Genomic DNA, 14,317 nt, shown 5'->3' with positions numbered 1-14,317 from the left:
ACTCTAGACAAGAAATAGGCATCCCTGGAGGCACTAACAAAACTCATATCCTATCTGGGTTTTTTAGCAATATAAATCGGAAATTCTGATTGGATTCACAAAATCAAAGCAGAGTAATTTGGCACAGGAAGTCAAATTTAAAAGGATATATCTTTCATCTGACATCTTTAAAATGTCATATAGCCAGTTCGCTTGGACTGATTAAACGGTAGAAGTGAATCAACATGAATTGGAATACAACTCACACCAGTTCCAAGTCCTAGTGCCTTAAACGTCTGGATCAGTGCATGAAACATTCAGAATTTATATTCCGTGCCCCCTCCGCCCCACCCCTCCCCCTTCCCAATAATGAACTATATGGTTTCTGTGTCTTTAGTAAAGCCATACTTCCAAAGAATGATACTTGTTGATTAATTTATACCGTGTTATCATTTTTGTATGTTTTCTTTACAGTCTGCCGTTGCATTGGTGTGTGACGTTAGGCTACATCCAATTGCGACTTTAGGCAGGGTAGGATACTGCTTTATAAAGGGGAGTGCACTCTCTTGAGAAAAGGGAGTGTGCACGTTTCATTTGCACGAGAGTTTCAATGGTAATTTAAGAAATTAGTAACATTAAACAAACGTTTCTGTCTTGTTGATTTCTGGTTTAGGCTCCGGTTATACATGTCATAACAACATTAATGTGTTTTTGCAGTCCTGTCTGCACCTGCTGTCGATCCTCGCCATGTCGCCAAGGCCAATGCTGCCTCTAAAAACGTGAGTATTGACCTTAATTTGAGATTAACATCAGGTGTTCTCTTTTCATCAAGTTTCATTTAGAGATTTTTCAGAGTTTATTTTTTCGCAATATCGTATCCTTACTAATGTGAAGGGCTGAGGGGAAACGTTCGCTCGTGATGCCGAAGGCCCTGGTACGATTCTCTACATGGGTACAGAGTGTAAAGGCCATTTCTGGTGTCCCCCAGTGTTATAGCTGGGATATTGCTATAAACGGCGTAAAACCATACGCATTCAGTCATTTAGTACTTTTGCTGATGGCAAATCGGTTTTAATTGCTTTTGAGTTTTATGGGAACCCATGTATCTCTATTAGGTGTCAACCAAAACAGAACTCAGACATAGATCTGAAGCGTTATTTTCGCATCGAAGAAATGTTTTCCTCACCACCACAGATTCAACTACTCTTCGCAATGTGGCTTCATAGTGACATAACATGAGGCTGTAGGTACCGCGGAAGGTCGCAGAAATCAGAGGGTTTTTGTAATGCAATGTAGATTGAATGAAGAAAATGCTCCAAACAAACGTACAGGCAATGCGCTTAATGCGCATGCGTGGTCAAAAGCCCAATTATCCAGATGATGATTTTTAATGTATGAATGGTTTAACGAAGGACGTTGCTACAACTTGCTAGGTTGCGAGTGTCGATATGTGGCAGAATTTGGGACACAGAATGAGATCTAACGGAAAAAATACATGGTCATAAGTTAGTAGTTTCTGTTGCACGGTATATACTGGCACGTGAACAAAAATCTTCGAATATTTGAAATTTTCGTGGTACTCAACCCTACCTCAAACACGTACATGTATGAACATTCTGTATCTTACTAATCAAACATTACTTCATGTATATAACTTAAACATTTGTCTGTATCTGTCTCTTTCCAATCAATAGTTTCCGTAGCAACAGACTAGAATTGGTTTTGCTAGAGCTGTACTTTGCATATATTGTTGTGGCTGTTCTTTGTTGTACTCAGTTCCACTCGATCACAACGTCTGATACCCTACTAAATGTGAACATAAATTGTTGACCTTCGTCTTTAAACACAGCCTGCTCATCTCGGGGTAAGTCTCTGATTCTCCTTAACCTTGGATCTCTGTCAGGGCTTTGTTGGCAGTAATGGTAGTGTTCTATCAAGTACATCCCTTCATTCATTACTCATCCGTCCACACAATCATTCACTCTAAGACATCGACACACACTCGCGCCCTAAATGTAAAACGGAAACAGTAACAATAAAAACCGAGATGGCTCAATGGCAGCATTACTCTACACGAAACTGAGTGAGTGAATTTAGTTTTACGTCGCTTTATCGCTCCAGCAATATCACTACTGGGGAAATGATAAATGGCTTCACAAACTGTGTCCATGTGGGGAATCGAACCCAGGTCCTCCGCGTGACAAGCGGCGCATTAACCACTAGGCTACCCACACGGCCTCCAATACGAATATGAACTTTTCCTGAAAACAATTAGAGAGTAGTGTAAATACAGAATATGTTTTAAATATGAAGATTGTACACAATTTGTCAAGTATCCATGGCAGAAGGAGTATGTTCGTGTGTTGTCTGTCGTGTCACGTAAACATCCTCGGTTACAGCACTGAATCTTTACAGCAGAATTGTCCGCGACCTCATGCTCAAAGTCAAACAATTACTTTAATTGTTTGCAAATCACAGACAACAGCCGTTATGGTCTTATGGTCGGTGCTAGGCGTTCAGGTAGTTAAAAGGCCCCTGTTACAAGCTTAATGTCCATCTGATCGACCAGTTCCGGACGCCCGCTTGTTCACTCGTTCTCAAGCCGCGGGCAGCTCAATTTCCGGTAGGACTATTTCGTTATAAATTCTTCCGTTGGGATCTGTTATCTCAAGAGCTGTCAGAATCTTTGCTCGATCTTTTTGCACTGTGTTGATTTTTCTTTCACCCTTATAAATTCTTGACATTTTGAATGATTTTAACTTTGGACTTTTGAAATTGTCCTGCAAGACCTGCAGCTGGTTTGGAGACTCCGTCGACTCGTTCAAATATATGACTTGGAAATTCACCAATAAATATTTTTAAATTATTTTGCATGAACAAATCAGCAAACGGTCGCCTATGGCATTCTAGCGGAGCTTGAAAGTAATGTTTGAGGTCTGCCTATGGTGAAAAGAAAACGTTTCATCACTGAATGGGATATTGTTTCCGTTTGATGTCAATAACAAGATGGATAACTTTTCCAGAGTTTTAACACCATGTCTTTTGATAGAATTCGTTTCATAATCAAAGGTTCACAGCGTCCCGAGACGTCGATCTTAGTATTGGGTTTGCTGTCAGAGATCAATGTTAATGTACACCACAACCGTTCGGTCCGGATAACTGTTCATGGAATATTTGAGAAGGTGAACTACGTTAGAGGCATACAAGTGCAGAAATAGTGCTGACATTCTTACACCGATATGATATTGGCTGTATCTCTTGTCCCTGATGAATGTGTAAATGCTCTTCTTTTACATAAAAGTATTATTAAAGTATTATCAATATATTCGCCCGATTTAACATTGAGAATGTCTTGTAATTTGAACGGATGTTTGGTTTCGTCAGCTTTGCTTGTTCAAAATGGACGTTCAGAACTGCATGTAAAGTCACATTTCAGAATCAACGTGATGAAATTCATGAACCAAGATAATGTTATTGCGTTCAATGTTACACTAAGATACAAACGAAGTCGTGTGTTACAGACAATACTGAGTATGGGCGATGCAATTTAGACCCTGTCCCCTTACCCTGTATACTTTAAAGCAATGCACGAGTCCATACACCGTTGGTTTAAGTTTTATTTATGCTAGGGCTTGGAAGGACTAGTCACCTAACGTTAACTCTGATAAAAGTTGCCTCCCTTGCTGTGCAAATATACGCTAGTTCGAGTCTAGACTTTCTCCGACCATCAGAATTGATCTAACACTATACCCATCTTACCTTCGTACCATATGTTCCCGCATTTGTACAGGGCACAATTGACTTCAGTGAACTGTTTTAGATTAGATTTCTCAAGGAGTCTGGACAGACAATTGTCACTGTTCATTTTCCCAAGGTAATCGCCCGCTGAGCGTTTAACAGATTTTCTACCACATCAAATTGGCACCCAATAACATACTTCATTTCAAACGTTTAAACTCACTAGTGTAAATATAGCCACTTACCTTAGGCAACTGTTTTGAATATAATTTTGGAAACAATTCCATCATGTTTAAAGGCACCGTTCACACATGAACTGATGTATTACTGTAAAACAATTTCTTAACGTTGGAAAGTTCAATAAATGATAAAATTAGTGATAATTGTCGTCTTCCCAGCATAGCTTTACACCAGCACGCAGCTGTTCAAATGCACGATATTGCAATTTGATGCTTGACCCTCGTGCAATTCATCCGCTTACTGTTTGCAGTTGGTCGCTACTAGTTAGTGGAGGAATCAATCTTTGATGTCAGGCACACACACACACACACACACACACACACACACACACACACACACACACACACACACACACACACACACACACACACACGCTCACATCCCGAATGTTTTCAGTGATTCTAAACTTTTGAAACGGACAGTATAACGAGAGTAGTTGTCAAAGCAACATTAAGTCAAGGCTGCCTAGTCAGCATTACAAGAGTACAGATGAGAGTTAATTACACACTATTCTCCAGGTGCCCCTCAGATGCCCCTTAGTAGAAAGATACTCTAGTTGCATCATAAGGGGGAATCAAGGGCTCGTCAGCTCGTTTCAATCCTGAACTTGTAGATTTTCCATCTCATCAACACCATTCTATGCTTATACAGATCAGCTATCAGTAGGTGAAGGCGATCGTTTTCGAAACCTCAGATCGATATCCATTAAGTGCAAAAAGCCGCTCTATCCGGCTAGATGAGACGATAACGATGGGTGAGCTAGATGCTGATGAATTTCACTTTGGGTCAGAACGACTCCCGCCTGTTACGTCGTGTGGTTGATTAGCCCATAATCCATTTAGCGTCATCATTACAGACGCGTTCATGGTCGTAATAAAACACACATCAAATCAAATCCTAACGACGCTATCTAGACTAATAGCGACGTATAATAGCTGTAGAAACGAAGCCTTGCATCTTCGAAACTCAATTTGTTATGATCGTATTGCTGAGAACGGCAGAAAGGTTGCCCCAACGTAGGGAATATTGCTATTCTAAGTCCTTCCTTCCGGACTTATCGGGGCGATCGCAGACGTGCTCTGTACCTGCCGCTAGAGGGCGTTGCAGCTGCAATAGTGATCTCTATCTATCTGCTATGGTTACTGGTTAAACCTCGTGAAGTGATCAAGTTACTGTTCCATTGTTTTTCAGACAATAACAGTTATTTGCATACTGGGGTATTTTTGCCGATGTGGTTAGGAAAGATCGTATGGCGGCGGTGGTGTATATGTACTAAACGATATCCAACATACAGATTCATTCACGCTATTGACAGGGTCAAGATGCCGTCAGTGGTTGCTGACGAGATCTTGCTGACACGCCATTTGGTTTGGGTTCAGTATTTACGCAATATATTTTATACCGTGGACACACCGTTGAAGCGCAACAGTACACACATTGCATTGTTGTGAGAAACAGAACTCTGTCTCTGGCGAAACAAAGTGACAACCTTACCTTCAGGCGAGTACCTACAGAGTACATACTTAAAGTATTGATCTTTTTGAAGGAGATATTTTCTTACAATCAACTCAAATTTTGGAGCTTTTTTAAATATGTTCAGAGAATAGAAATCGCGATCCTTACTCCATTTCACAAGCTCATGATGGCGACACCTGGTTAACGTCTGGGGTTAACATTTGATATTGTACTTTATAATACCCGCTGGGGTACTGATACTGTTCTAGTACTGATACTGTTCTCACCACTCAGTATGAGTCAGGTGTTTGGTACGTGTATTTCTCAGATCTCCGATGACATGTCATGGATCGCACATGACATGATTCTGATACCTGAGGACGGACCCCTGATGACCATGTTACAGACCTCTGATGACATATTACGGATCCCCGGTGACACGTTACGGATCTCTGATGACATAATACGGATCCCCGGTGACATGTTACGGATCTCTGATGCCCATGTACGGATCCTTGATGACCGTGTTACGGAACTCAGATGACTACGTTACGGATCCCTCATTACATGTTACAGATCTCTGATGATATGTTACAGATCCCTGATGACATGTTACAGATCTCTGATGACATGTTACGGATCCCTGATGACATGTTACGGATCCCTGAATGCCATGTTCACTGTCTTCGATGGTTTCATTGTTCTTTCTCTGACAAAATATGCTTGTATGGTATTAACATTTGTGATTTACTGTTAAGTCGTTAATGTTTGAGCCCATGTTTTGTGTTTAATGGTCTGTGCAGAAATATTAAGTAAATATTCTCTAGGTTTAATGTTTAATATAATTATCTCTAAATGTCAGTCAAAGCGTTTCAAAACAGAAACATCAAAAACAGAAACTACAAAACGACATTGCATATCCAGCAGAGAAATTGTGCAAATGAACGATCAATGATGGCACTTCTCGCTTCTCGATGAAAATGCACTCAAATTATCGCTAAACATCCACTAAACATTTCCGTAACCAGGTTTCATCAGCTGTGGGTTTATGCCGCACATATTGCGTAATTAAGGCGTCCGTTGCACTAAAGAGGTAATCGCGTAGCCACGAGTATCGATCTGTGTCGGATGCTCGAGACGACGATCTTTGTCACGAATCATTGTCCCTCTGGATGCTTCAATCATCGCGGGTAACAACGGAACAATGGGCGGGGTAAAGATCGTTGTTGATAAACAAACACTAATTACTTGGGCCATATATGTCCTCGGGTTGTATGTATCAGTAGCCGACTTGTCCCCAGGTAACTCATGATCAATACCGAGAGTGGAGTCCATTCCATTCACAGGACTAATTGAACCAATGCCCTTTGATTCTCCATTGGCCATCGTTAGAGATCTGTATATGTTGGACTCTGTCCCTTGAGGCAAGCTCGCGTATGAACATGGTACAAGCTATAGCGTCCACTAATAAATCAAGCGTTTGGCTGTGTGTGAGTCACACTCGTACACATAGTCTGTGGATTGATGTAGACAAGTAAACGTGACAGTTCATCGTGGCTCTTTGTTTTCAGTGCATAGTGCAATGATGGAAGACAGGTCGGCATTTAGTATACACCATATCTATGGTGTTGTTGCGCGATGTGGGTTGAGTAACCACATCTGCCAGTCGACAAATATCGTAATTATCCACTGTCATTCTTCATCACTGATGTTTTCACAACCTGGACACGATTCACCTTTTGTCACCTTTCGCAATCATCTGTGTTTATACATGTAGTGGCCAACTGGAGGAGTCGGATGTATTTGAGTTGTAGGGTAGGGTAGACTCGTCCTGTTGATTGCTTCGGGGGACTGAGGTTCGATTCCTAACAAGAGTGCAATATCGTGGTCCATTTTGGTATTCACATGGTTTGACGCGTGCTGAATATTACTAATTGTTGCCTAGGTCCTCATTCACTCACTCACTCACTCACTCATGGGAGGTCTTGTGCTTGCTCTTGACGTGAGTACGGTGATGACAGTTGAATGTCGCTCTTAGTAAAGTACGAAAAGGGTGTGGACATTAATAATTATAAATAACTCCTTGTGATAATACCTTCACTAAAGTTAATATGTCAATATATCTAGCGTGATCTCAAGGGGAAGTCATAGTGATAGTGGACCATTTGACGCTGTATCACAACTGATCAATTATCATTCATACCGTTTTCATCAAATCATCCTTTGAGAAGCTAAATCCTCCCCTTAGCGAAAAAAATGACCTCGTGCAAAAATCGTTTGACATTGGATCATAGAGGGATAGCGAGACTGCCGGTTGCGCGTGACAGACCAAATCTTTTCTGACAATCAAGACCCCTCTCTCCAAATGCTTGTCCTATGACTATATCACTTGAGGGATAAACCGACACCGGCGAGGCCTTGGCTAGCCTACATCCGTTCACGAGCGCCAGTTTCAAATTTGTTCGATGTGTTTACCAAAATACGCTGTTTTCAGTCGGTGTTTACCAACCAGAACTAGGATACGCCTGTATTCGCCAGCACCGATTAGATCAGTATGATAAAGCTATGATCCATTTAGTATTTATACAGTCTAAAGCAAATAAACAATGCAATGAGCAGATTTCACTGTCAGATCAACATACAGCTGGTGATGAATACTCTTGACCCGCTGGCTTGCTGATCTGGGCTCCTAAGCTGCTGTTTTGGGCTACGGTGCCCACTTTAACAAAGCGATCTTAGCGCTATGACTATCTTAAGCCTATGTTGGAGAGTGGGAGGTACAGTAATTGTAGCGCTAAGATGGCTTTGTGCAAGTGGGCCCTGGACAGTACCTAACACTGAAACGGTTACTGGTGTTACTTGATGTCTACGTAATATATAAAACCGTCATATATAAAAACATTGCTATGAAAAACACCAATCAGTTTTCGTCTTACTGAAACCATGGTGTATCATGACTTTCTGTCAGTTATTTTTCTTTGACGTTGACGTCATAAAGAATAACTGTGGGCACCAGCGTTCGAAGAAAATCGCCGAACCGGAGGCCTGCCCCCTGTTGTGATTGTATTGGGTAGTTTCAAATATCCACAGCTCCTAGTGGTTTTCAATATATTATCTGTCTTTTTCCAACTCTATCTTTTCCCCCTTTTTCTTTATTAACGTTCGGAAATTATCCATGATACACCGTGATGCGATAACTTAAATTAGAGATTCATTTCCCGGTATTTCAGCGCTTTGCGCATATAAATGTCAACACAAATCTTAAACAAACAGGAACGTCTCTCTAGCTGAGAATGTGAAACTGTGTAGATTGTAGTCTATTTTGCTGTTATTGGTTTGACTTTAACAAAATGGGCCTGCAGATTTCATTCAGGGCCTGTAGATTTTAAAGCCTGCAGACTGCAGCAGGCCCTGATACCCAGTTGGCAAATTTAAAGCACAGAAAAGAACCGATGGACACGATTTTATTAATGTTATTGACAGCTTCTGTTTAGCTTCAGACGCATATTCGTCTTGATGTACTGCTATAGATAACATGTCTAACATATACTTCCTACTCAGCAGGGTCGCCGGTGTCTTCAAAGTGTCTTCAGTCATAAATGTGGAGGTCTCTAGCATTCTGTCCTTGAAACATATATACCCTTGCAATAAAGGTTCGCGCGCTATGCTATAGCAGCGGTCATATGAAGTCAGGAACGCAACAAGTGATACCGCCACACCCCCACGTCCCTCCAAACCCACACCCACCCACCCACCCCCCATCCACCCCCCATCCAGCTCATTAACTGTGTCCAAACTATATGTCCCTCATCATTTAAAACTTGGATTATCTGAATCTAACATAGATGAATCCATTGCTCCCAGTAGAGACAATGGTGAAGGTCACCTTATCGGCGATAATGCTCCTACCCTGACAAGATATTAGGTAAATAAATATTTACCACAGACCGTTCGTCTGCCGACAGTATCACCACCATCACAACAGTTATATCAGATGTTACGAGGCTGAATCGTGATGCATGTAATTCGGTGTTACTGCCTGGAGACACGTGGTCCCTCAGCGCTGCTGGCGTTGGAAATAGCCTTTGGGGAATCAGACATGGTGGTTTATACGCACCGTTGTATTTATTTGCTCTTAAGTTCCGTCCTTGTCAAAATTCATCACCACTGTCTTCCATCATTGTCCACCCCCGCACTGTTATTTCACAACAGTTGTCGACATGGGATTGATTACTCCACCATTTTAAGATTTAAATGACAACTTTCCTATGCTTTCATGTTTAACTGAGAGAACAGTTAAAACACATTGACACTTCCCACCGAAAGCAGACCAGATTTCGTAATCTCTCTGTTGAAATATATATGCCGTCTAAGCATTTCTCAAAATAGATTATGCAATAACATACTATTTTTCTCTTTTTACGCAAATTAAAGAAATTCATCCAGTGTTTCAGGATAGCCCTGTAGTTAAAATACCTGCTATTCGCTTCCCAATTTCCTTTATCCACAAGGGCACAACATGTGAACCCTTTTCTCGGTCACCTACAGAAATGCTGAATTTTGAAAAAAAAAACGGCACAAAACTTTATTGACCACCACATTGTTCCCCCCATTCCCAAGTCACCGCTTAGGATGTTGATGAAGTAACTGGTTGGACGAGTACTCAGTAGTGCAATATGAGAAGTAGTATTTAACATAGCTCTGCAGAACCAGTTTGAGTGTTTAAACACTGCATTAGACATGAGTCCCTCAGCTCTCTCGAAATCCCCTCAGAGGGTTCTACGTGGCAAAGGTACAGTAGGACAAATGCAAAAACCCAACCAGCTTAACTTGCAGATGCACATCCTCATGCAGCACGTCGTCTCCATGGCTACGGTGACCGGAAGATTGGTGATTCGAGCACCAGGTCGCATCTTACCAGAAAACGGTAACAGATCACACTAGCTGTTACCCCTACGTGTGTTGTTAAACATACTATATCTTCGTCCTTTGAGTGAGATTATGTAATATTTAATACTTCGTCAATCAAATGCTGTTTCAAAGACATACGTCTTCGTCCTCGGGGTGCTGTAATGTAGTATTAATACTTCGTCAAAGTATGCTATTACTTAAACGAATGTCAAAATCCTTAGCATGTTGTCGTGTCGTGTAGACTTGTATGTCGCCTTGTGGTGACATTGCTTAGACCGATGTCTGCTCCTGTGATTATATCACATTGACCTACATCTATGTTCTTGTGATGCCTAATGGATGCTACTTGCCTACAGCTACTTAAAATAACGGTAACGCCCTTGAGGCGGCCATCAGAGACCGACGATTCAGTCTCAATATCTTCACAGCTTCCAAAAATCGAAATTATGAACAAACATAAACAGTTATACTCAGAAGGGAATCAGCACAATCCTGGACGGTGAACCTTCCCACAACATAAAAGATTATTGATTGCTTCCATGCATGTATTGACTTCTATAATAGTATTACGCCTGTGTTCCTAACATATAGGCCATGTGTCAAGATGTATGTGGTTTGGGATGCTGCTGGTGAAGCAGGTGACGTCAAACATATTGATCAAGAAAATAATGTTCTATAACACGATAGGATCCTGAAATATAAAGAATTAACGCACAAACATTCAAACAACCCGAACAACTTCTTCCAAAGGAAATATAATGGAAGCATAGAGTGGCCGTACAAAACAAAGCTGAAAGGTAGTAACAAGCACAACATCAGTGCAGATAGCACTATATTCAGTTGATGAAGTATGTGACGTCAGACGAGTGGATCGAGAGTATAATTTGTATAACACGGCACAATCCGCACAACTGCAAGATATACTGTTCAAACATTCACACAATCAAACAATCAGATTTTAACAAAGGGATTATAATGTCAGTTCACAACAGAATACCAGGACACAGTGACAGTACAAACTATAGCAGCGCAATGACAATGTATATGAACACTTATAACATTGCTGAAAAGTAAAGGAAAGTTTCCAAAAATGAAGTCTCATAAAAGTAAGGATTCTATTTAAAAAATGACAAAAAGCAGCAACATGAAGTTTAATAGGGATTCAGGTCTTTTTTCAGATTCGGGATACAAATCCCGAATCATATATTTTGTCAGCTTCGGGATTCGAATACTGATTCTGATAGATTAAAATATTGATTCTGATGGATTCGGATACTGATTCCGAAGATCAATATCAGTATCCATATGAAAAAAAAGTCAGATTCGGAATTCGAATCCCGAATATGAACAAAATATTCAGACTGGGGATTAGAATTCCGAATGTGAACAAGAAACATTCTAATTCGGACATCCAGTCCCCAATCCCGAATCGTTTTCTAACTTCATGTTTCTACAAAACGCCAGAGACGAATTCAGTATACTATTGACCGTTCAGCACCGGTGGTCGAGCTACCAAAATGGCATCCTGGGCGTAAGCGGGGTATACACAAAAATGTTCATGTAATGTGAGATGATAGTGGCATGCGCCTTCCGTTTTATATAGCCAAAGTGGGTTGTAAACAGTTCCTATCAGTCGTACTTCTCTAAGGTCACTTCTAACCAATCTCGACTGCACAGTTTCAGATTTCTTTGATGAGGATCACATTGACCGAGGCACCGCATCAACTATTCTTCATTACTGTAGGGACGGTGTAAAACTAAACTCACTAACTCATTATTATAGCAATACAAACCCGTAGAAGTACGCAGAAATTCTGCACATGTTCCTCATTAAACCGAGTCGGTGCGATGTCCGGTTTAACAGGTCACAGATGTCATGTTTCCATTCCTATTAAGGATTCAATGGTCAATGCTTTGTAAAGCTTTCAGACATGTAATAAGTGGTGCTAAATGCGCCAAATCTCTGGCTACAGACACAAGGCGTCCCCGCTGGAAGTAGATTCGACTGTGCAATTCCGACTACGTCATGAGGATATGTTTATGAATAACTGTGTATCAGTAATGCCGAAATGGCTAGCGGAGCGGTACGTAGATGACGCCTGCGACACACACGGTAGCCATCTGGAGGACATTTCCTAATTTGACGTACTAATAACGAAAATTATACCGAATGCCAATTCCAGTTTTACCTTGTATTATCTATTCCCGTGTAGAATTCTCATTTCTTTACCAGGGGATGCTGTTTATATATTTGATCATAAAATTTATTTTGTAATGATGTACAAGGTTTCAATATTTTAATGAAAAGAATATTTGATAAGTATTCAGGGGTTCCTTTCACGAAGAAACCTTTACTAAGGTTAACCTTAACTCCCATTTCTTTAACATTGCACTAAGGATACCTTAGTGACTTACGACCACCTTAGTGAAAGGAGCCCCAGAACAGTAGAATTTGGTGCTTGGTTCTGTCTGCCCAAACCAAGGATGATATCCATGTATCGTGTAACGAAACATGCTTTACATCCCTAAAAGATTAAATAAAACATCATTATGTGTATTTTCTAGAAACATAAAATCACTTTTATTACCCTATAATTATTATCACCCAAGACAATTACAATTATACCACCTTATTCTCATGGTAATACAAGGTGGCTGTCTACGAGTAAAGAACAGTATACGTTGTTGATCTCCATCTTTAGGCGATTGATCTGAGTGTGCCTTTGAATTCATCTGGGTACTTTTAGCAAATTAATCTTTTTTGCCCGCGTTTAGTGCAAACCTTTTCAACGAATCAATTATTTTAGCTTCTGGCGAGTTTTCTAATGAGTCTCCAAATCCTGTTTTCCTCATTCTTGTAATCAATAAGTTTTCTCCTGAGCAGTAGCATCAATTCCAGTAGGTCTACATCTGTTGTTCGGTCTAAGCTGTTTATGGTATCTCAGGGAGATATAATCCTTAGCTTACTGCACCGCGTGAAGCTACCGCGGTGTTCGAGGCTCTGAAGCCACCACGAGCTGGATCAGCCAGCCCCCCTCTGTTGACCACAGAGGGTAGTTAAGTCGTGAGCTAGTTTTCTGTAAAAGTCTCAGCTATATTTCGGACTCCCTCTGCTGGTAAAGAAGCTTATGGTTTATTCCTGCCAAAGAGGTTAGACGTCCCTTGATCAAAGTCCCGCCTCGTGGACGTTTTAACCGGGTTTGGTTACATAAACCGTGATTAGGGAAGCTGGCCTCAAGTGAGGATAAATCTTTAACTAATGCCAACGACACCATGCCAAGAATATTGTCATGGGCTGTTGACACATTATGTGTAAGGAATATATTTAGTCAATTTCTGAATGCCTACCTTAAAGATAAGACGCAGACTTTACAGACTTTTCATGTGCATAAAGACTTATACAGCATTATAGGTGTTCGAGACTTGAATGAATAAAATTGTCTTATTGTAACATGTTATACTTAGGCATACATCAGCAATGATTTAACGCTTACATCCAAATAGTCTTCCACACAATGCCAGTAGTAACTTCAACCCTAAGTAATGGGGGAAATCGGTTTGGGATCTGCATACTTTTAGATGACAAAGAATGGTTTTGCAATACTGGCTTGGCACCCTGAAGTCTGAGAGCGTTAGACAAACATTTTTGGAGGATGGTCCGATAACGTGGCAGTTCCGTGTGAGGACTGGTCAGAGACGTCTGCGTAGGTCATTGTGACCTATCGATTCCAAGAGTACGAGACTTGAAGATTTAGAGACCTTTGGTGGACGAGTGAAATCAATTTCGCTTAGTTGAATGAATTGGCCTTCTTTAAGTGGGCCTCTTGCATCCTTGGCTTGGACTCTCGAATCATTAACGTTAAATGTTGAAGCGTGCCTTTACTGGCCATCTTGAATGGCTAGTTAGATCTACACAGGGCTGACTGTTTTTGATTGGTCTTTTTCTGGCAGTATCTGTGGGACACGAACAGAATGGTAGTTATCGATACCTTCA

The 14,317-nt window shown here is 40.9% G+C and overlaps 1 protein-coding gene across 2 annotated transcripts in view; it reads left to right on the top strand.

Moving 5' to 3' along the window:
• Positions 1-14,317, top strand: part of LOC137294547 (protein starmaker-like) — a 50,247-nt gene that overhangs the window by 16,203 nt on the left and 19,727 nt on the right. Inside the window, exons 2-3 of one of the 2 annotated variants that reach the window (XM_067825586.1) lie at positions 697-758; positions 1,829-1,843. In XM_067825586.1, the coding sequence (XP_067681687.1) occupies positions 697-758; positions 1,829-1,843 (77 nt within the window). The remainder of the gene's footprint in view (positions 1-696; positions 759-1,828; positions 1,844-14,317) is intronic. The other variant, XM_067825587.1, reaches the window with a different exon arrangement.

This window comes from Haliotis asinina, chromosome 8, assembly GCF_037392515.1.
Source record: "Haliotis asinina isolate JCU_RB_2024 chromosome 8, JCU_Hal_asi_v2, whole genome shotgun sequence".
NCBI lineage: Eukaryota > Metazoa > Mollusca > Gastropoda > Lepetellida > Haliotidae > Haliotis > Haliotis asinina.
Note: the sequence above shows the minus strand (reverse complement) of the source record. Positions and strands in the feature narration are given on the sequence as shown.